At 32.7% G+C, this 23,151-nt stretch overlaps 4 protein-coding genes across 4 annotated transcripts; 2 read left to right on the top strand and 2 right to left on the bottom strand.

Annotated features, from left to right (window-relative positions):
* Window positions 1-2,048: 2,048 nt before the first annotated feature.
* On the bottom strand, window positions 2,049-6,034 carry LOC103852112 (transmembrane ascorbate ferrireductase 1). Its single transcript, XM_009129005.3, has 4 exons — window positions 5,395-6,034; window positions 5,182-5,230; window positions 4,894-5,093; window positions 2,049-4,812 (listed from the first exon to the last, which is right to left on the bottom strand). Exons 1-4 carry the CDS (start codon window positions 5,536-5,538, stop codon window positions 4,504-4,506), a joined length of 702 nt encoding a protein of 233 aa, XP_009127253.1. The 5' UTR covers window positions 5,539-6,034; the 3' UTR covers window positions 2,049-4,503.
* Window positions 6,035-6,231: 197 nt separating this feature from the next.
* On the bottom strand, window positions 6,232-11,696 carry LOC103852111 (putative FBD-associated F-box protein At5g56700). The gene is made up of 4 exons (XM_009129004.3): window positions 7,934-11,696; window positions 6,958-7,855; window positions 6,731-6,868; window positions 6,232-6,668 (listed from the first exon to the last, which is right to left on the bottom strand). Exons 2-4 carry the CDS (start codon window positions 7,819-7,821, stop codon window positions 6,474-6,476), a joined length of 1,197 nt encoding a protein of 398 aa, XP_009127252.1. The 5' UTR covers window positions 7,822-7,855; window positions 7,934-11,696; the 3' UTR covers window positions 6,232-6,473.
* Window positions 11,697-13,595: 1,899 nt separating this feature from the next.
* LOC103852108 (myosin heavy chain, striated muscle) lies at window positions 13,596-17,002 on the top strand. The gene is made up of 7 exons (XM_009129003.3): window positions 13,596-13,873; window positions 13,998-14,198; window positions 14,316-14,438; window positions 14,532-14,569; window positions 14,646-14,739; window positions 14,816-16,551; window positions 16,625-17,002. The coding sequence occupies exons 1-7, from the start codon at window positions 13,802-13,804 to the stop codon at window positions 16,845-16,847; spliced, it is 2,487 nt and encodes an 828-aa protein (XP_009127251.1). The 5' UTR covers window positions 13,596-13,801; the 3' UTR covers window positions 16,848-17,002.
* Window positions 17,003-19,323: 2,321 nt separating this feature from the next.
* On the top strand, window positions 19,324-21,929 carry LOC103852107 (low-temperature-induced 65 kDa protein). The gene is made up of 5 exons (XM_009129002.3): window positions 19,324-19,630; window positions 19,828-20,004; window positions 20,097-20,549; window positions 20,683-21,624; window positions 21,726-21,929. Exons 1-5 carry the CDS (start codon window positions 19,555-19,557, stop codon window positions 21,794-21,796), a joined length of 1,719 nt encoding a protein of 572 aa, XP_009127250.1. The 5' UTR covers window positions 19,324-19,554; the 3' UTR covers window positions 21,797-21,929.
* The last annotated feature ends 1,222 nt before the right edge of the window (window positions 21,930-23,151 follow it).

Below are 23,151 nucleotides of genomic sequence, written 5' to 3'. Positions count from 1 at the left end.
ACACGTTTGCTATACTTCTAACATGTTCACATCATATGCACAACAAATCTTTATATAGTTACTCAGTTAACACATTTAAAACATTAAAATAATAGAAAAGAAGAAAGGGATTTCCTTTTCTCAAAAAAGAAAGAAAGGAATTTCCACCATGGATGACAATTCTTCGAGTTTCATTATTTTATCTGGTGATAAATTACTATTGAACACTTTAACAATAGACCTTGCGTTTGCACACACAGCATACCTGCATAAACAATAATGTATAATTGCATTAGTTTTTAGATATGAATATCTTTTGGGTGTGACTTTCAATTTCATTTAAAAGAATATATAAATGAACTTTCAGTTCTGCCAACGTAGCATGTTTATATATATGAAATGAAAATCTAAACTGAATTTATGATCATACCGTGCTTTTTTTCAGCCACTCTGAAATGCAATCTGTATGGTAGATATGATTACAAGGGGTCAAAGTGGTTATTCTATCTCCCTTCTCATAGTCGATTAGGCATATCGAACACCTATAACGTCACCCCAAAACTAAATCAAACTGAAACTAAAACTTGTATATCTTTTAACCAAAACTATCAGATTCTTAAATGGATTAATCATGGTATAGTAAACCAATACACACAAAATTAAAAAAAAAAATAGAAATGAGGACCAACAAGCTGTATATGTAAAGAAGTTGTGGTAAAATTATATGTAAACAAGTTGAAGAATATACAGTGAACATACTGCGAATCATCTGAGACAAACTTCTTTTTCTTTTCCCACCACCACCTGCATTTGGGTGTTTCTCCGTACTTATGAGTTGGCAATCGGGAGACTTTTGATTGAGGTAATCCTCTATTGACGTCTCCCACTGATTCTATTAACTCATTCACTACCTGCTCACCAAGAGAACAAATGTCAGGGGTATATATATATACATATATATTAGATTATATCATGAGATAGGAGTTAGTATGGATGAAATTTTCGGTTTGACATTGCGTTTACCTCCAGGGTCATATTTTCGGAATCACCGTGTCCACTACTTGACCCTATATCCGAGAAACTACGTCTATACATGTCTGTGGAGCTATTACCATAGATATGACCAGTAAATGCTTCTCTACTCTAACATATTATAAGAAAGGAAAGATTTTTCGCGTAAATTAATGTGTTTCTAAGCCTTCAGTCAACAAAAAAATGAATGTGTTTCTTGTTAGAGCTTAAAAACAAACAAACGTTTACGATATAGTCATTATTACTACCGGAGGGCAATCATGGACGTGAAAATATGGAACAGGACAGTACAGGCAAACAAATGGCAGAGTATCATGGCCGTGAGGATACGGAACAGGACAGTACGGACAGACAATACGCTGAGGACACTCAGGAGGACAAACCCTAAGCGGAGGGATCATCACTACAAGATGAAAATATGTTTGAAAAGAATATCAAGTTAAGTGATACAACATTTGATATCAATTTCATTTACAAAATATGCTTAGAAGGAAGGAAGAAAACTAAAAATAAATTAATTAATTATATTACAAAATACCACAAACTCAGAGTTTAAAGTGAATTTCAACCAATGTCAAGAACTCACAACAGCTGATGAGTGAAAATTGGTATATTGATATATATATACAAAAGGGATCCTACATCTAACAAAACACCCAATTCTTCTCATATCAAATATAAAATCAACATTTTAATTGGCAACAAAAAATAGATATTACCTAATTCTAACAGGTTAATTTGCTGAATGACTATATTGAGGAAAATATTAGTTTTGTAGTAAGAAGGTAGAGAGAGATAGGAAGAAAAAAAAAGAGAGAGGGAGTGAAATGGTTAGTTAATGAAATATCGTTTTTTTGTTATATGCTCAAATTTCCCAATTCTAATAATATCAGATTTTTTTTTTTTTTGAATAGTATCAGAACTTTAGGTCCTGCAAGTTTGTTATGGTCACGTAATGAACAGTGCACACTAACATCTTTGAATTTTGCGACACAGTAAGACATGAACACCTTTTTACACATGAGCACCTTTTTTACAAATAATATAGTATAGTCTTTTAAAAGATACTTTTGGTAGTAGTGTAAGATATTAATAAGACATTATAAGAATTTATAAGTTTCATACACCTCTTGAATTTGTGAAAATACTTATCATACTAGATGTATACCAACTTATATCAGAATCTTGTATATTATAAAATATAAATGGAGTAATTGTGATTTAGCTACAATAAATGTAATAGTTAGTACATATCTATTATTTTATTTTTTTACTTATAGATATCGAAATATGTAAATTAATTCTTAAGTTAAAATTAATTCAAAATCTCGTTTATAATAACACATAAAAATCTTAATATATAAATTTTAACAGGCTTAATTATATTTACTTTTTACCCTCTAATTTATTTCTTATAACAATTATTTAAATTCTAAATAGTTTTGATTTTATGTCATTTAAACTAATTCTATATCAAAAGCAATACATCAAACAGTCATTAAAACAAATCTTAGGAATGATTTACCTTGTTTTTTTTTTTTGAAAAAAAATGATTTACCTTGTTGCTGTTGAATCTGCCTTAATGTAACTGTATCACAAATTGTCGATTCAGGATCATCATACAGCAGAGACGCTGCCAAAGCTTCATCAATTTCCACCTGGTTCGATTGCATTTTCGTTTGTTATGATAAGGGAAAAAGATACAACTGCAAATTTTATTGTTTTTTTTTTAAACTCAAAACTCAGTTAAACAGATCATGAAATCCCGAAAGCTTATAACGAGAGTTATTTTTGGTGAGTAATGGTATGGATTAGATCAATTAAAGAGGTAAGTAGCATGCCATAAGAATATGCTTCATGTGTCCGTGACAAAAGGAGAAATACAGCATGTAAGCTTCATTAATTTCACTGATATTACGTGTTCTAAACTTCTTATAACGTAAAATTAAAATTTAGTATGCTATTCATTGATAATTTTTGTTAATTTTAACTGGTTATTGTTTTATTAATTTTAAACTGATTCAGTCCCCTAAACATTGTTTACTAAGTGATTTACATATTTGTCATCATTACATTCAATTTCAACAAGAAAAAATGATATGACAATTTTATTATAACATGTACAATTTTCCTTAAATATTATTTTTAGTAAAAAAATTTAATATGATAATAATTATTAACTCATTATCGCCTTTTAATGTAAATGTTCTATATAAACGTTCTATATAAATTTTTATTTTGGCAAGATTACTAAAATATATTAATAAACTAATAATTCATATATCACCGTTATATTAATCTGCATATATGTATTACATTAATAAAAAATAAGCGCATATGTATCATCATCCCATTCAATTTCAACAAGAAAAAGATGGCATGGCATAACCTTATACATGTATAATTTTACTATAAAAATTTATATTTTTTGTAAAGTTTTAAAAAAAAAGATAATGACTATGAACTCCTACATCACCGTTAATGTATATGTTCTATATAAATATTTATTTTGGAAAAAATACTAAAGTATATTAATAAACTAATAACTCATAAATCACCATTAAATTAATATATATATATATATATATATATATATATATATATATTACATTAATAAATATAAGCTGAATATAACAACAAATATAATTTGTTCATCAACTTATATATCATATTTTGTATAAACACATATATTTTAACAAAATTAATTATAAGTGTGCATTAACAAATATAAAACTAAAGCAACGCTAATCAATAAATTTTTAATTTTTAAATGATTAAAATTATTTTAATTTATCGGTTCAGAAGGTTAATTAAAATTTTGATATTTTTCATTTTAGCATATTTTAACTAAAACAAACAAAAGTTCAAACTTATAAGAATTTATATATTTAAATATAGATAAATATAAAATATATGATAAGAGATATATTTAAAATAAATTATCATTAAAAATACAATATAATATAAGTAAAAATTTAATTATAAAATGTAATTTAAATTTTATAGATATTTAAACTAAATTAAATTGTCATAGTTAAACCAAAAAAGGAAATAAGACTATAATACATTTATATTTTTTTCCAAAACGTTGAATTTAAAATATAAAAATAATAATGTTCAAATGTAAATGATGTTTAGTTTAAAATAAAAAATATTATATTTGAAACTACTATTTATGCGCATGGTGCAGTAAATTTAAAATAAGAGTTCAAGTTAATAGATTAGATGAAATTCATATCAGTTTTTTTTTTCATTTTAACCATTTTCAGATTTTAGTTTAATATTAAGATATTAAGGTTTAATTTCAGACCTGATTGGTTCACCCAGACCGAACAAATAACGTCCGGTTTGAAGCCATTGAAACTACAAGAAACAAATTATTTATTAAAGAAATTAAAGTTTGAAGACCATTACTAGAAAATTTACGACAGAAGAAAGTGGCATTATTAGGTTTAAAACAAACAAACTTCAAAGGAAAGTAAAATTGAATAGTCATATAGCTGAGTAGCTATAGTTATCTTCTTCAACCGAGGGAGGAGACTTGGAGTAAACAATGAGAAGCACAAAAGTACCAAACAGAATAGTGATAATAGCCATGAAGTTGACAAGGAACGCTTCTGATCCAAACTTGTCAAGCCCTGACTTTTCCAAGAAAGTAAGCTTTTCAAGAAACCCTAAAACCGAGTTTCCAACTGCAAGAACATAGACAAAGACACCGAGGAAAACGTGCCACGGAAGTAAGTCCCTTCTGAGAGCTGATGATCCTCCTGGGAAGAAGTAGACAATAAAGCTATACAGCCACTGCAAAGTTTTTTTTGAAAAAACTTCAGTACTTGGATTCAAAAGATTGTTCTTTTCAAAAAGCTTCTTTCATTATTTTACCTGGAGAGCGTAAAGGACAATGACACCAATACCAACCCAAGAATGGATGGTATAGAGATTTGGGATGTGTTTCTCGTTATGGTGCTTGAAAGCAGCATAGATTCCCAAGATTCCAAGAATAATGGCGATTGCGTGGAGAACAAGGTGGATCAATTTGTTCACACGTTTCTCAAATGGAAGCGATTTGTAACTTATAGTTGCTGATATTTTTTGAAAATAAAAACAAAAGTAAGAAAATATCCTCTTTTTGTTCTTTTTTTTTCTTATAATTCCTTATTGTTTTGTTACCTTCTCCTCCCAGAATTACTAAGCCGGTGAGAGTCAAAACAGGATGAAGCTAGATAAAGATCATTCATTAAAAACAAAAAATTATAAATAATGAAAATGATTTAATATTCGACCATCACAATTAAAACAGAAATGTTATTTTTCGTCAGACGGAAATAAAATCATGACTTTGAGAAATCAATCAACGAGAGAAAGAGATAGAGAAAAGTTTACATTGAAGATGAGGGTCTTGTTGGTAGATTCCCACGCAAATCCACCTCTGTAACATATTGACCAAACAAACACCATCACCGAGGCGACCACGGCGAGCGCGTGTACCGCAAACGCCACCATCCTGGCGTTTATTACGACAGACATGTTTGGTCTTGTTTACAATCTTCTTTGATGTCCGAGAAATGATAGAAGAACATGAAATCTTCTTGACAGTCTTTAAAGACTTTTTTGGTTTTTATCCACTTTGTTGTATTGGACTTGGGCTAACAGTAACACGCACATGCTACTCCCCGTTAATTAACTTATTTTTTATTCAATTGTGTGTATTTATGACCCTTAGATGAAAATATGATAGATTTTAGACCGTTGGATCTGTTATCTACTAACCCCTGCACGTTGTTGCGCAAACCAGTCAACGATTGTAGAATTTACGTAACATGCCATTGATTCTGTGTACACTCTTTTTTCTTTTTCTTTTTTAATTCTGTTTACACTTTACAGGCTCAAATTTAACCTATTCGAGATCAGCCCAGTAAATAACTTTTGGAACGCAATGCTGCTGGGATTGACTGTAGCAAGTTTCTCTGGTCATCAAGTTTATTCCCCCCCCCCCCAAAACCACCCCAAGAGCCATAACATCCACTGTAATGAACGGTCTAATCATTTGAGCATTACTGTGCCAATGAATGTAGCTTTGTTATGTAAAAGAAAGATTTTTGGTGAAGTTACAGTGGGACTGGGAACTGTCTGAAGGAGAAACTTTTACAATGTTTCCCAGTGAAGCCTAAAAAAGCTAAATGGGCCAAAGAAGATATGACCATTTCGTAAATTAGAAACAGAGGAAATAAATTCATTTGACAAGAGAGAAACACAACCTGAGTTGGGTATCTTCTTAAATAAGAGGTTCGACTCGCAAGTCACACTACACATTTATTAATTCCTGGACAACAAAACAAACAAAACAAAACCAAACATCCATAGTTAAAAGAACCCACCAGTTCCTGAACAACAAAACAGACCTAAGATCCACACTCCAAAACGACCGACTATTAGATCATTTTCAAGTTTCAACATCAGTCTTAGCGCAAGATTGATGTAGATTTCAGGCAACGAGCATTATTAAAGAAAAAGCTCAAGAAAGCTCTCTCTTCTGGTCTTCCCATGCACCCTGAATACTCGAAAGTTTCAAGAGTCTTCAACAAACAGTTTGGAGTCACGCTCCATTCATTGTCCCAGCTACTCCGTTCGTACTCGTCAAAGCGTTGATACCGAGACTAGAAGAGAAAGAGAGTTAAAGATTACACCATACAAAGAGTCTAAGGAAAAATAAACTTACAGCGCGGTGGAGATTGAGGACTCGGAGTTTAGGAGAATCTTTGAGCAAGCGGAAAAGTAACTTTGACCAGTCGTCATTGCATATACTTAGCTTCAGGCGTTGGAGCTGACTGAAGACAATACAAGAACAGTACATAGACTGCACACAAGACATGATAAAAAGTTATACTAATAACAAAGAATTCATTCATTCTCAAGAAAGCGAATATATTAGAAACAGATTATTACCTCTTCTTCATTGTTGAACAATACTTTAATCGAAAGACGTTTGACAGATGTGACTGATTCGAGAAACTCTTGGAGACCATACTTAACAGCGATATCTGCCTCTTCCAGTTTCGGCATATCCTTAATCAAATAGGAGAAACCGTCTCTGTCTCTGTAATCCTCAACTTTGAAATACATCAAAGAAGGCGTATCTATCACATACCCATCATAAGAACAACATCCACCGTCTATCTGCAACGATAGCCTCTGCAAGGACGGGACAGCAACTACTAACCCTTTCGCGTTGTCATCTGCTGTATCCCTTTCAATAACCAGATCTTCCAGAACGGGGCAGTTGGATAGAAGCATCCGGAGAGAAGCTTCATCTAAGTATGTCACACATGACAGTTGCAAGGTTGTCAAGGAAGGGAGACAAACTGTTGGAGGAACATCTACGAGAATCTTGTTTCCTTCCAGTTTCAAAGTCACGAGGGTTTTGGAGGTGTACAAGCTACTCGGCAATGCACTATCAGGCTTGTCGTCGGAAAGGGAGGTGATACTCAGCACTCGCACGCAGCGAGAGACTGCAATGCTAACCCATTGTTTGATATCCTCTGGTTGAAGTGATCCGAGACAGAACTTGAGGCGCAGGCTTTCAATGATGGGAGCTCTGTGTGATATGAGATTCTTGTGAACAGACACACGATACATGTCTTTAATGTCAGTATTAATGTCTTCGAAATCATCGTATTCGAGGGTAGGCACCCACATCCAACGACATTCCCATCGCTTAGACAGAACACTAGTGGATACAGCCACTTTTGTCGGAACAAAGGATAGTATCTTAACCAGCAAGTCATCAGACAGTCCACTGATTTTGTCCATACCTTACAAGGCACTCTCAGCACTTCTTTCGACCCTGGAAAACAAGAACACATCTGACTGAAACAACCAAACGAGAGATGAATAAAACACAGCCACAAAGACAAAACCTTACCTGTAATGTTGAAAGCTGGAGCAGCACAAAACCCGAGAAAGGCTCGATTTTCACTCAGGAGACGTTATCAGATGGATACAATCAGAGTTGGTCGGAGGATAAAGAAAGCACTTTACGACGATGTAAACCCATTTCGCTTCTTAATAGAGACAATGTCCGAGCAAAGAATTGAGAGAGAGGGTTTAGAATCAGAAGAAAGCTTTGTTCTCGCCGTTGATAAACAGACTACAGTCACCACCACCACCACCACTCTCACCTCATCGATCTGTTCCGATTCTAACTAATTGGGCTAGCGTGTACTTTATAATTTTTAGTGGGCTTGGGCCTGGGCATTTTAATAGATTTATAAGTACCGTTTTAACTCGTAAGTAAGATTTACTGCGCCATAAATCAACTTACATAATAAATACTGACTGCAGTCAGACTAAGGGTATAACTGGTTTTTCCGCTACCACACATAAACGTAACTTTTACGGTTGGTAGCGGTTATTATACCGCTTTAAATCATTCTAAACCTTATAAATTCAAAAGTTTGTTACAGTTAGCGTTTGTAGTTACAGACTGTTGCGGGCAGTTGCGGGAGGATAAATTTTGTTTTTTAAACAATATAAATATAAAAACAAAAATATTGGATAAATTTTTTAATATATGTATATTATTATTTTTTATTTAAAAATAATAAATTATATTAAATTCTATTTGAATGTGATATATTGTTATTTTATTTTTATTCTTTTTTAAATGTAAACATTCTACTAAAAATTTCATATGAAAACATTGGTGAAGAGCATTTGGATAATCTAAAGTTATTAAAAGATTTTCTAAAATTTGTTGATTGTATAATAAAGAGCTTATGCTTATGATTTCCCAATCAAACCCTAGACCTAGTAATGTTGATAAAAAAACTAATTTAAGTTAGGCCTAATCATTTTAGGCCTTAATATAAATAATTTAAGTTCTGCTATTAAAGCTAGAATTCTAGATAAATTTTGATGTAGGCTATATTTAAGCAAATCTACCAGTTATATCAATATCAATTTACTTATATCATGTGATTGTATAACTATTTAGATAAAAGGGAATATAAGCAGATTAATTAGAATATTTTAGTAATTATTTTGGATTATATGAGCAATTTTCTCTAAAAGTTAAAATTGCTTTTGCATTATTTGACATTTTGTCACAAAAGCTTAACAACCAAAGGGCCCAATGAAGATATGTCTTATCTCCATAGATAAAGTTATAAGCTTTAATTCATTTTTGTATTATTTATTACTAATGGGCAATGGTACCGACTAAACTATGCTCTGGACCTAATTGAAGAAATTAAGGACCTGGTAGACAAAAAAAAAACTTGTTGACTATACCAAATATTAAGAAATAAGGTTGCCTAAAGACGAAATAAAAAATAAAAAATTTAGGAGACAGAGAAAATGAGTGCATTTAAGAAAGGGACAGTGTGTTGTTGCACATGTTCTCATGTGCTTCCAAAACTTGCGTCATTTTTATATACGTCTAATCCAGCCTCTAATTATTTTCTAATTACAAAAATCAAAATCATTAGTTCTCACCTCATGTGTTTTTTTTTTTTTTGTAAAAGATTAGTTATCATGTGTTGGTTCTATTTATAATATCAGGTTTCCTTCTTTAACAGTATGTGGTTTAATCAAACTAATGATTTTCGATTTCAAGAATAATCGGATTTTATATGGTTTAATCAAACTTATTTGAATCATTACGAGAACAAGCCAAATATCTCTAAATTTTTTGTATAATTAGTAAAGATTGTATGAAAATCCTGATGCAAAGGAATGAATGGCTGCGTATGCAAAAATACAGTAAAAATTTTATATATTAATAATAATAGAACTATGATAGTTTATTAATGTATAAAATTATTAATTCATTTTTTTTAGATTTATAGTTTCAAATATTTTTACCTAAAATGACAAAAGTATTTTATTTCACAATATTGTATATATTATTTTAAATTCATAGATTTGAATTTATTTTATTTTAATCAAATTATTTGATATATTTGATATATGTTATGTATGATACAACACAAATACCTTTTTATATGTAATCATATAATCAACACACAAATATTGGAATTAAGTAAAATTATAGATGATATTTTATTTTCAATTAAAATAAAAATAAATGTTTTCTTTATGTTTATATAAAATTATATATAATAATTATTAATTTGTGGTTTTTTAATTTTTTTTAATTTTTTTTTTAATTTGTGGTTTTAATAAAACTATATATTTAACTAAAAGTTTTTAAAATATTATGATATTATCAAATTATGTCATATTTTAAAATTATGTTATATTTTATATTATCCGATTTTAAATCAGAAAAAAATATTAATCTATAATATTCATTAATTTATCAAATATTAATTTATAGAATTTTTAATGTATTTATTAAATAACTGTACTCCACTAAACGCAACATACATATATTCTATAGTGTGGACAGCTGTATGTATATAACATAATGCATGATGGATCATGACGAGGATGTGGCATGCAGATAAAGGTGTTGCTGTTCTTTCTCTGGTGCCACCTAGTATCAATAATGTCGCAATGTGCAATAAATACATTATTATCCGTTACTGTATAATAAAAACAAATTTTACACAATTTACTCAACTCACAATTTCACATTTCAGAAGCCATCACCCTTGTGTCTTATGATTCGAGTAAGACACAAACTTTCTCTTTTTGTATAAATGATCTATGTCCTGGGATTATGTTCTTTCTGGCTCTAAATAAAATGACAAAATTTTACTATACAGAAAATATATGAAATGATTTAGTATAGATGTCAACTATAAAAACTTATAAAATTTTTCTTAACTTCTTAAAAAGAAGAATCGACTATTATTAATTTTCAACTAAAATTCATAACAAAAATCATGTGGCCCCAATACAAACACAAATGCTTACTACATCTTATCCATAATAAACTCATGCAAACTACCATGTGCAAGGATTTGGTTCAACTTTAACAAGAACCGTCATGCAACGGTACATGAACTTGCCCAACGGATCAATACACTCCTTCATAACTCTAACTTACATGCTTGTAAAATAATTCACGAGAAACAATAACCTAGAAAAGATGGTCGATGATCTATACAAGATCTTTCAGCATCAAGTTGAACTTCTGCTTAGAGACATAGAACAATTTAACTAGAAAAACGTATCCATCTCTTAATATAACACCACAACAACTATCTCTTCCTTCAAAAAAGCATGCTATCCAATGATGATATATAGAAGGAGCTAACCAAGTATCAATGTAGAGCCATGGAATAAGTACTGTCCCGAGCATGACACAAGTAAAATAAGAGGAGGATTCAACATACAAATCCAAACGTTCTTAAAAGCACGAATCCTGATCCACAAAACTTGAAAAAAAACGATAAGGATGACAAACAATATCATAAACCAGTTAAAGAAGCAAGAGAAAATAATCATGGGAGATACCACAAATGATCCATAGACAAAGCCGAAGGAATGGCAGTATTGACATGGCTATACATCTCCAGTATCTCCATCCTAAAATCAAAATTGCTCAATGTTCCGAGAAAATGGGATCCAAATCAAGTGGCTTCAAAAGATGAAAGCTTAGAGTATTTTTTAAACAAACCGATGGTGCAAATTCTTTCTCATAATTTTATGCTCATAAGAAAGAAGACAATACGCTTATAAAGCATACGATAAATATATCATCTGTTTTGACCATGCTCCCTCAAAATGACTTAAGAGATCATAGTCTCTCCTAGAACTTTTAACGAGACATCTCCTACTATATTTATTTATGGTCTAGATCAGGGTAATCTAGAAAACCTCTAAGAAGCGACAGTCTACTCACTCTATCCATGCACCTGCTGTGAAGATATTATTATGGTCGGTCGTAAGACACAAGTTATCTTTAAACTTCATTCACGAAATCGAGAGATAAAAGACACACTATTGAAGATAGTTGATTCAGAAGCAATTTTTCATATTTAGAGCAAAATGCCAACCTTTCTCTCTTCTACTTAAACGACATTCGGTCATCGGGTTATATTATCTTCCTACCTCCCGATAAAATGGAAAACTTCTAATAAAAACGAGATCTTTCCATATTTCTGAATATGAAAAGATCTAACATAAATTCTGAATAAAATTACCTATAAAAGAGACTCATAGACTTAGAAGAGATGATATATAGAATATTATTTACTTTCGACTACAAAAACAAGTAACTATAACTTGGGTTTCATGACCAATACGTTGTATTCATGCTCTATTGATCAATAAACACTATTTGATCTATTTTTTTGTTTTATTACATTATTTCATGTTTTTGAAGTACCACGAAAAACTATGTTTTATTTTATCATAGCCTATCTTTAAAATTATAATTAAGATAATTTAATTAATAATAAAATAATTGGTTTTAATAGTTAAAATTAATCTATAGTAATAAAGTATTTCATTTTAAAATATTAAATATTTTCCAAAATATTTTACATTTTAAAACAAAAATTATAGATTCTTTTTATATCAGATTTAAACTCTCCACCTAATAACATTTACTACAGACTAAAGATTTTCGAAGTCACGCAAGAAATTAAGAGTAATTCTTGGGTTCACCCCATAGGGTGAACCTCTAAGTTCACCAACCAATAGTGTTTGATTATTTGATATTTGATATCTTTTAAAAAATGAAACAATATTGAATTTCCAAATAAGATTATCTTTTTAAAATAAAACAATAAAAATACATAAAAATAGTTACAAAAAATAAATAAATAAATATTTTTAAGTCTTTAGCAAAATACTAAACCATATACCCTAAATCTTAAACCCTAAACCTTAAACTTTGGATAAACTCTAAACGTTTGAAAATCTTAAACCCTAAATCATACATTAAAAACTAAATTTTAATAACACTAAACCCTAAATCTTAATCACTAAATCCTAAACCCTTGGGTAAACTCTGAACCCTTGGATAAATCATAAACTCTAGAGTTTAATTTTAAATATTTTTGATTTACAGTTTATGATTTATCCAAGGGTTCAGGGTTTATCCAAGGGTTTAGGGTTTAGTGATTAGGATTTAGGGTTTAGTGTTATTAAAATTTAGTTTTTAATGTATGATTTAGGGTTTAAGATTTTCAAACGTTTAGAGTTTATCCAAAGTTTAAGGTTTAGGGTTTAGGGTTTAAGATTTAGGGTATAGAGTTTAGTATTTTGCTAAAGACTTAAAAATATTTATTTATTTATTTTTGTAACTATTTTTATGTATTTTTATTGTTTTATTTTAAAAAGATAATCTTATTTGGAAATTTAATGTTGTTTCCTTTTTTAAAAGATATCAAATATCAAATACTCAAACACTATTGGTTGGTGAACCCAAGAATTACTCAGAAATTAAAGAGACGTTGGGGTGTGTACTAAAAAAAAGGTTGGGATGTCTATTAAAAATTAAGGACACATAGAAAAACACCTACATTACATATGCCTTACTGCATTAAAAAGAAAAGCACTTTTCACTCAACATTAAACTAATTAAAGTTAATCAACCCATAAAAAAAGCAGGTAAGAAAAAAAAAAGCTTTAGATGGAATCTACTTATATCTCACTTATTAAGTTTCACATTGAAAAGTGTAGCAATCAACCTTTATATTCTACAAGTAAAGTGGTCACAGACTGTAAAACCAGTTTTTGTGTTTTGTTTTCTTCCTCTCTACATTCTTCCAAAACTGATAACAGATCAGAAAACATCTTTCCTTGTTTATTTTTTTTTTATATATGAATCTTGGGTGAAGGTCTTTGTAAAGTTTTGGTCTTTTCGAGAGAAACAATGTTTAAGTCATGGAGGAACGACAAGAACAAGATCAAAGCTGTGTTCAAGCTTCAGTTTCAGGCAACTCAGGTCTGTGTTTGTTTTGTCTCTCTTTAATTCTCCAAACCAAATAATCAGACAATGGGTGTTGACTAGATCTATCAAAGTTTCAAGATTTGTGAAGAATAAAAAAAATGTAACCTTAAATGTGAAGGTACCAAAGCTGAAGAAAGCAGCTTTGATGATCTCATTGGTACCTGATGATGTTGGGAAGCCAACCTTTAAGCTGGAGAAAGCTGAGGTTAAGGAAGGGATCTGTTCATGGGAGAATCCAATCTATGTCTCAGTGAAGCTTATTAAAGAACCCAAATCTGGGATTGTTCGTGAGAAGATTTACCATTTCGTTGTTGCAACAGTGAGTGAATTCAACAACAAAAATGTCCTTTCGAGTTCTTGTGACAAAAAAAAAACAAGAGAAGACTTTTTTTTTGAGCTTTTGTTTTCTCTCTATTTTTCCAAAAATGGTTTTCAGGGTTCTTCCAAATCTGGATTTTTGGGAGAAGCTTCGATTGATTTTGCAGATTTTCTTACGGAAGCAGAGCCGTTGACTGTCTCGTTGCCTCTTAAGTTTGCCAACTCTGGTGCTGTCTTGAATGTAATCTCCTCTTCTCTTCTCTTTTTAGAGTATTGAGAAGGTTCAAAGATTATATAGTAAGATGTGTGTGTGTGTTGGTGTTGGTTGGTGCAGATAACAATTGAGAAGATCCAAGGAGCAAATGATCCAAGGTAACATAGTTTGTATATCAATTATCAGAGTTACCTGTTAAGAAGAGATTCTTGACTTGCAAACAACTTCTTGCAGACTTAATGAGGAAAATAAAGACCAAACACTCTCCAATGAGGATAGCTTCAGAAGTCTACCTAGCAATGATGACTTGGAGGGGTATAACCAAGATGTAAGGGTTCTTCTTGGATAGTTTATAAAACTTTCTCAAAGTCCTTTTGAATTGAATGTTTGAATTGCTTTTGCAGGAAAGGAGCTTGAATGTAAACACGGCTAAGAATGGAAGTTCCTTTGACTCCATTGGTGAATCAGGGTGGATGGATGGCTCGGACGGGAACACACGCTTGCCTCAACGGCACAACTCAGTTCCCGCAACCAAGAACGGGCACAGGAGGTCGAACACAGACTGGTCAGCTAGCTCAACATCAGACGAAAGCTACGTCGAGTCAAGAAACAGCCCCGAGAACAGTTTCCAGAGAGGATTGTCCCTTGGCACTGACTCAACCGACCCTGTGGAGAAGCTGAAGATGGAGCTGGAAGCTTTGAGGAGGCAGTCAGAGTTATCAGAGCTGGAGAAACAGTCTTTGAGGAAACAGGCGGTTAAGGAGAGCAAACGGATTCAAGAACTGTCCAAGGAAGTTGGTCATCTCAAGGAGGAAAGAGACGAAGCTCTGGAGGAATGCGAGAAGCTCAGGGTGGAGAAGAGTAGAGACGAAGCTGACGCTGAAAGCAGAATGAGATGCGTCAGCGAGGACTCGAGTAATATGATCGAGGAGATTAGAGATGAGCTGAGCTGTGAGAGGGATTTGACTAGTAACCTTAAGTTGCAGCTGCAGAGGACGCAGGAGTCTAACTCTAATTTGATTCTCGCTGTGAGAGATCTCAATGAGTTGTTGGAGGAGAAGAAGAATGAGATATCTTCTCTGAATAGGTCACTAGAAGAGGCTAGGGACAATGAAGAGGTAGATAAGCTGAAGCAACGAATGGAAGAGTTAGATTGGGAGGTGGAGTCTTACAGGAGAAAGAACGAAGAGCAGGAGATTCTTTTGGATGATCTGACTCGAGAGTACGAGTCTTTGAAGGAGGAAAAGCACAGGCATGTAGAAGTCTCTGATTCCAAGGATGTTATAGAAGAATTGGAGTCTCAGATAGAGATACTGGAAGGCAAACTGAAGCAGCAATCGCTGGAGTACACTGAATGTTTGATTAGGGTTGATGAGCTCGAGAGTCAAGTGAAGGAGTTGAAGAAGGAAGTTGAGGATCAAGCGCGAGCGTTCGAAGAAGATATGGAGACAATGATGAGGGAGAAAACGGAGCAAGAGCAAAGAGCCATCAAGGCAGAGGAGAATCTGAGGAAAACAAGGTGGAAAAACGCAATAGCTGCAGAGCGGCTTCAGGAGAAATGCAAGAGGCTTTCTCTAGAAATGGAGTCGAAGCTGAGTGAGCACGAGAGCCTGACAGCGAAGACTTTGGCTGAGGCCAACGAGCTTCGTCTGCAGAACAAGAATCTAGAGGAGATGCGAGAGAAAGAACAAAGAGAGATGACACAAGAGAGAGAGGTGAAGAAGAGCGTGGAAGAGAAGAGCGAGGCTTTGTCGATGAAAGTCAAGATGCTTGAAGGCGAGGTCCTGAAGCTCACTAAGATGAGGGAAGAATCGAGTGCAGCGGCTAGTGAAACGGAGAAGATGATACAAGAGTGGAGGAGAGAAAGAGATGAGTTTGAGAGGAAGTTTGCTTTGGCTAAAGAGGAAGCCAAGACAGTTCAGAGAGAGTTGATTGTCAGTAAGACTTCAAACGATGAGAAAGAGACCAGGCTTGGGAATCTGAAGAGAGAAGTAGAAGGTCTTAGCCTGCAGTACAGTGAATTACAGAACAGCTTTGTTCAAGAAAAAATGGAGAATGAAGAACTGAGGAAGCAAGTATCAACCTTGAAAGTCGATATCCGGAGAAAAGAAGAGGAGATGACTAAGATCCTAGATGCAAGGTATGTAGATATAACAACACTTTAAGTAAATCTTTCTGTGTTGAGATTCTAATATGACAGACAATTTTAACAGGATGGAAGCAAGGGCACAGGAAAATGGGCAGAAAGAGGAGAATCTAGCGAAGCTATCAGACGAATTGGCTTATTGTAAGAACAAAAACAGTTCGATGGAGAGAGAGTTGAAAGAGATGGAAGAGAGGTATTCAGAGATAAGCTTGAGATTTGCAGAGGTTGAAGGAGAAAGACAACAACTTGTGATGGCTGTCAGAAACCTCAAGAACGGTAAGAAGTTTTAGTATTCTGTAATGCTAATACAATTTGTTTGTAACATCATAGACGAAGAATAACTATATGTTGTGTTGTTAATAGAATTCGTTTCTCTCATAAAACATTTACTTTCAACTTTGTCAAGAAAATCAGTGGGTTATTTTTCTGAAATGCATTTTGTCTCTACTAAAAGATTAATATAACCCCAATTATCAAAAGTTATATGAGCTATGTCCTGCGTAAAAAAGCTTATGGTTCCTTTTTTTTGGGGCAACATGCTTTTGGTTTTTTAAAAAAGAGACTCCACAATATGGTCCATTAATTATGATCTTCAAGAAAGTGAATAAAGAATGTGTATGTTTGTGTTTGCTTCTCTACTTGTCCATACCAGTTTTGTTTGGCTTCCAGATCCATTAACTGCGTAAGATAGAAACTGCAAAAAGAAAAATGGTGTTAATGTAAAGCCTATTTTGCTCGCTAGGTGTCCATGGCCTAAGGAACTCTATTATGGAAGGGCTCTTCCTCTTGATATTAAACTCTAGTCACTACACCAATCCGTAGTGAGGATATCATCCTTTACATCATAATCCTTAGAGCCTACAAGCTCCTCAGAGTTGATAACTATAGAAGTCTCTGCATTCATGTATGGGGTTCAATCATTTCAAGAAGAGTGAATACTTCCCTCAAGTTTACTTCATCTACTTCAATATGAGAAAATCTGGCATCTTTGAACAATGGTAGATTCTTGGGAAGTACTCATCTTCTGTCACCAAAGTACCGTTCTCTATGAAGCAATGATATGAAATGAAATCAACAAAATAAATATATTGTTGGATGTTACTAGAGTTCCTAGGATTACTAGATGTTTCGCGTAGAAATAATATTTTTTTTAAAAATAATTTTATTTAAAGTACAATTTTGATTTTAATTCTTATTTCTTCAAAATAATGTTTTTAACTTTTAAATAACTACAAATTAATCATTTAGTTTTGTTAAATAAAGCTAATTTTGATTTTTCTGAAATATTTCTGTACTACATTTTACTTTTATATTACAAATTCAATAATTCGTATCCTTTATATAGTGATTTATAAATTATCTTATAACATTTCAAAAATCTTATCAAAATGTAAATATCTATAACCGAAATCGTTCATGTTACAATAATCTTGATATCATATGAAAAATTGTAAATAAATATTACATTCTTTAAACTAATGACATATTTATTTTAAAAGAAATATGATATATTAAAAGATATTTTGTAAAAATAATTAATTTTGGAGATGTAAAACATCTATATTTTACAAAAGGTTTTATTTACAGAAAGAAATATTATAAAATGTAAAGTACCTGTTTTTTTTACATATATAAAATGTATTTTGTCTTAAACATGAATTATAATACCATGTATATACTAAATTTTAAGAAATCAGAAATATAAACAATGAATTAATAATCCCCTAGTTTAATCATATTTTAAATATAATAAAGAAATATATTCATATATTTTTACAATTTTTGGATGACTTCTCATTAGAAACTTTGAAAATATATAAAATACCAGTAAAACAAATGAGTATTTTTAGTTATTTTTATATTTTTTTAATTAATAATAATTCACATATAAGATTTAAATTTTTTTCTTTTGAGAAGAGAAATTCAATGGTGGGCGACTAAATTTCAGAATGTTAAGTTTCAATGGACAAGAAAAAGTGCAAACAAAGTTGCAGATATGCTAGCAAAACGAATTGAAGATGGCGTTGAATTTTCCTTTCATTATTATGTACTGCAGTACTTGAGTGTATTACTCCATGAAGATCACTTACATTCAAGTTAAAATCAATAAATTGACTTTATTAAAAAAAGATTTAAATTTTTTTGTTTATATTTTTATAATTATAGTAATGATTATATACTTATTATCTTACATTTAAATTTCTATAATTGTATTTTGTCGTAATTTGTTTTAAGAAGCCATAATTTGGTACAGTCCATGCCATATTTAGAAGTAAGTGATCATGTTATCATTTTTTTCATTTAAAAAAAATGATTGTAAAGATAACTACTAAAAATCAATTAATAAATATTGTTGAGAGGATAATATCCGACTCCATGAAACTGTTTAGTTAAAATACCAGAAGAACATGCTAAACTAGTTTCTTTTACAAAAAAAACATGCTAAACTAGTTCTACCATTATACAGCAAAAGCAAAACTAATGGTGCATGAGAACTTTAAACGATGTGTCGTTTTTCTATCTTCGAGACAGCAGGCTGCACGCAGTGAGATTTGAAATAGTGCTGTACCAAAATTCGACCAAAACAATGTGCCGTTAAATGTATTTTAAACACCACACAGTGCATATGTAATTATGTAAACAAACCACATGATGGGCGGCCAATAAACGTGGACAGACCTTTTAATACAAGTTACGTCGACAGGCTTCTTTAGGTTTAGGATAATGATTTATTTGGCAACATAGCCACGTATAAAACAAAGCACTGAGACGTGGCAGGACCACACATACACATCGAACGTGTCCGTATCCTACAGAAGTAGAGAGTTACAAGCCAAAGGGAGATGGTTCGGCCACATGTCATCGCTCTTTCTCTTGTCTCTCTATTAAACCCTCCTCATGCTTCTTAGAGAAATGCCAAGAAGAAGAAAAACAATACACAGAAACAGAGAGAGTTTTGTTGTTTGATTCCCTTGAAAGAAAACACAGCGTTGGAAAATGGATATGCAGTCACAGATGACACGTTCTTATGATCATGATCAAGCTGAGGATCCAATCAGAATTCACCATCCAGGTATATACATATGCGCAAGTAGATTTTTAATTTCAATATTTCAAATTTTCGAATTCATAACAGAACGAGAGAGAAACTTGAGTATATTAGTCTTCATTCACTTTAAATTGAGCGTATATTAAATTAAACCAGAAACTAATGTTTACTAAACCAAGCTGATCATATATGTTTATTTGTCTAATATATTGTGGGAACAGAGGAAGAAGAGCATCAAGAGAAAGGAGCAACTAAAGTGTTGAAGAAAGTGAAAGAAAAAGCTAAGAAGATCAAGAACAGTCTTACCAAACATGGTCACGGTCATGAGCACGATCATGATGTCGAAATAGAAGACGACGAATATGACGAGCAAGACCCACAATTGCACGGCAAGCCAGGTTTGTCCCTTGCCTGAAAGAAAAACCATAGCGTTTTTTTTTTTGTTTTTATAACATTAACGGTTTCTCTAATTCATATCTATATGGCACAGTGTATACTAAAGGCGGTGTAACGCGTCAACCTGAGTCACTGAGTCATCCCGGAGAAGCTAGTGTTCCGGCACCTGAGGGGATCGTTCCACCAGGGACAAAAGCTTTTCCGGTGGTGTCTTCAGATTACACCAAACCCGTTGAACCTGAGCCATTACGAGAAACCTTGTATAGACACGAGGCAGCGTCTTATCCGGCAGATATTTCGGATAGGGATGAGTGGAGAGATACTCATCAGACACCAATGAAGACGCCTGCGTCTCTGTTATCCTCAACAGAGGATGTGACCAGGACGATCACTCCTGGTGAAGATGAATATCTCGGTGGTCAAGGGAAAGTCAACGTCGAGAGGCCTAAAGAGTTGGAGGAAGATCCAGCTGGTCCAGGAGGAGGGTCGAGTTATCTTAGTGGCGTGTCTAATTATCAGTCCAAGGTTACTGATCCCACTCATGCAGGTAACAACATTCAATGAGGTTTTTTTTATTTTTTTTTATTTTTTTTTTGCTAAAACAATGAGGTTTTATTTAGGAGCTTAAGGATCGTGTCCGAATGGTTTATGTTATGAAACTTTAAACTCTTGTTGTGTAGGAGGTGGAGAAGCTGGAGTACCTGAGATTGTTGAGTCTCTCGGTAGGATGAAAGTGACAGATGAGAAACCAGGACGAGGATTTGAAAGTGACTTTCCGACAAGAAGCCATGAGTTTGGTCTGAAGAACGAGTCTGAAACAGGGAAAGATATTCCGGCAAGAAGTGATGATGTGAAAGTCGAGAGTGAGTTGGGAAGCGATTTACCTACGGGGACTCATGATCAGTTCTCACCGGAACTCTCTCCTCCGAAAGAGGCACACGTGGCAAAACCCAGTACCTACACAGAGAAGATAGGTTCAGCGACTTCGTTTGTGACCGATAAAGCTATAGCTGCGAAGAACGCCGTCGCCTCAAAGCTAGGTTACGCCGGAGAAAGCGGGAAGAACCAGAGCTCCGCTGGAGATGAGGCAACTCCTAGATCCGCCACGGGATACGGACAGAAAGTGGCGGGAACTGTTGCTGATAAGTTGACACCTGTCTACGAAAAGGTTAAAGAGACGGGATCAACCGTGATGACTAAGTTGCCCCTCTCTGGAGGTGGTAGTGGAGCGGAGGAGAAGCAACCAGTGGAAGGCAAAGGTGTGTTGACGAGAGACTACTTGGCGGAGAAGCTGACACCTGGAGAAGAGGACAAGGCGTTAGCGGAGGTGATTGCTGAGAAACTTCATCTTGGAGGTGGAGAGAAGAAGAAGACTATGAGCACAAAGGAAGTTGAAGTGACTGTGGAGAAGATCCTTGCTGACCAGACATTGGTGGAAAAAGAACATGGTGAAGCAGAGGAAGGGAAAGTAGGAGGAGGAGGAGGAGGAGGAGGAGGAGAAGGAATGGTGGGGAAGCTTAAAGGAGCTGTCACTTCTTGGCTCGGTGGTACAACGGAGGAAGTGAAGCCCAAGTCTTCTGATTCTGTTGACCAGTCTTCACAGTCGCTTGGTTCCACCGTTGGTAAAAGTTCTTTTGTCTTTATTGTGTAATTGATTAACATTTTGGTGTATTTTACAACTCTTCTAATTTGTGGTTTTGCTAATGTTTTGTTGTAATGGTAGGGACTACGGGCTTTCCGGATTCTGGTGGAGCTCTGACCGGGCAGAGGGGACTTCAAGATTCTGGGAACTGAGATTTTGTTTTGCTTTTGAAATGTTTGTGTGGTTTCGCTGATACCTTTGTTTAGCCACTGTGTGTTCTTGCTGTAATCCTTGTTTATGTAAAAAATGGAATAATATATGTGCTTCCTGTTAAGTTTTCACTTACCAGCTAGTGGCCCTAGAGCCGAGTGTATTAGAGCACCATTAAAGCTAAAATTGTTTAAGTGGGGGTGTTTAAAAAGCTTTTAAATTTTTTTTGTTTGAAAAAAAAAATTTAAATGAATGACTAATTGCATACTAACACGTGTCCGTGGGGTCTGTGAACAGCTGTTGCTTGTGATGTGTAATTAAGCACTTTTTTTTTTAATTAAAAAAATGCTAAAACATCCCTTAAAGGCTTAAACACTTACGGTTAATAGTGCTCTTATAGCTCAAGTGCAAAATAATTGAGAGAGGGTAATAAGAGTCGGATACTTGGGTGTTCCAATCTTATGGTGATGTATGAATTTGGAAGATCGTAGCCAACAAAAAGAAAAAAGTTAAGTAGGTTTATCAGAAGCAGTGACACTAGTTGATGATAGTTCTTACAGTATCAAACTACACAAATTGGCTTTTACATTCTTTTCTATGATTTTTTTTATCTATAGGGTTCTGTTGGAGTGGTTCAAGTAGTTCCTCATGTACCTCTGTTTCCTCTGTTCATGTTGTCATGGATCGTGGGATAAAAAAGTTTAAATTTTTTTATCTATATATTTTACATAATTTTGCATTAGTGATATACATTTAATAGAAAATTTAAATGATGGTCCAAATAAAAATAACACTCATCAAAAAATCATGATTTTTATTTTATTAGAAAACAAATTTGAAAAAATTAAAATAGAAATAAATATTTATTTCTAACAAAATCTTTAAAAATTATTAGTAAATTTATTTTTGAAATTAATTAATTTCATTTTATTTAAATTTTTGTTTATAAACCAAAACTATATTTAATTTTAATTTCTAATTATATTTTATGATAATCTTATATATTAAAAGAGAAGTCACAACTTTGACTCATGTGTGATTTTTTTAAAAATAAACTTAATGGACCTATTACTAGAAAGTCATGTTACATTTAATTTCTAATATTATCATTATTATAGATCTAAATAATCCACTTTCTAGATTATAGGAATTAAATAATATGTCTACTACATTATAGGAACTAAATAGTTATCAATCTTTTTCTAGCAAAAAAAACGTGATCCGGAAACAACCAATTCAATAAAAAAATATACGATAAAATTATTATGTTTTAAAAATATATGATAAAATTATATTAATATATACCAATGTAGAATTGAAAGCAAAATGTTTATATAAAAATAAATGAAAATAAAAA

This window comes from Brassica rapa, chromosome A02, assembly GCF_000309985.2.
Source record: "Brassica rapa cultivar Chiifu-401-42 chromosome A02, CAAS_Brap_v3.01, whole genome shotgun sequence".
NCBI lineage: Eukaryota > Viridiplantae > Streptophyta > Magnoliopsida > Brassicales > Brassicaceae > Brassica > Brassica rapa.
The sequence above is the reverse complement of the archived record's forward strand: the minus strand, read 5'-3'. Positions and strand labels throughout refer to the sequence as shown.

Excerpts from the sequence above, each read along its gene's own strand:
- LOC103852112 (XM_009129005.3), bottom strand. The coding sequence starts at position 5,538 with ATGTCTGTCGTAATAAACGCCAGGATGGTGGCGTTTGCGGTACACGCG. Across the intron at positions 5,231-5,394 it reads ACAAGACCCTCATCTTCAAT|CTTCATCCTGTTTTGACTCT; the intron begins GTAAACTTTTCT and ends ATCTTTATCTAG. Across the intron at positions 4,813-4,893 it reads TTGTCCTTTACGCTCTCCAG|TGGCTGTATAGCTTTATTGT; the intron begins GTAAAATAATGA and ends AAAACTTTGCAG.
- LOC103852107 (XM_009129002.3), top strand. The coding sequence starts at position 19,555 with ATGGATATGCAGTCACAGATGACACGTTCTTATGATCATGATCAAGCT. Across the intron at positions 20,550-20,682 it reads TACTGATCCCACTCATGCAG|GAGGTGGAGAAGCTGGAGTA; the intron begins GTAACAACATTC and ends CTTGTTGTGTAG. Across the intron at positions 21,625-21,725 it reads GTCGCTTGGTTCCACCGTTG|GGACTACGGGCTTTCCGGAT; the intron begins GTAAAAGTTCTT and ends TTGTAATGGTAG.
- LOC103852111 (XM_009129004.3), bottom strand. The coding sequence starts at position 7,821 with ATGGACAAAATCAGTGGACTGTCTGATGACTTGCTGGTTAAGATACTA. Across the intron at positions 6,869-6,957 it reads TGTTCAACAATGAAGAAGAG|TCTATGTACTGTTCTTGTAT; the intron begins GTAATAATCTGT and ends TCTTGTGTGCAG. Across the intron at positions 6,669-6,730 it reads TCCTCAATCTCCACCGCGCT|TCTCGGTATCAACGCTTTGA; the intron begins GTAAGTTTATTT and ends TTTCTCTTCTAG.
- LOC103852108 (XM_009129003.3), top strand. The coding sequence starts at position 13,802 with ATGTTTAAGTCATGGAGGAACGACAAGAACAAGATCAAAGCTGTGTTC. Across the intron at positions 14,439-14,531 it reads ACTCTGGTGCTGTCTTGAAT|ATAACAATTGAGAAGATCCA; the intron begins GTAATCTCCTCT and ends TGGTTGGTGCAG. Across the intron at positions 14,740-14,815 it reads TGGAGGGGTATAACCAAGAT|GAAAGGAGCTTGAATGTAAA; the intron begins GTAAGGGTTCTT and ends TTGCTTTTGCAG.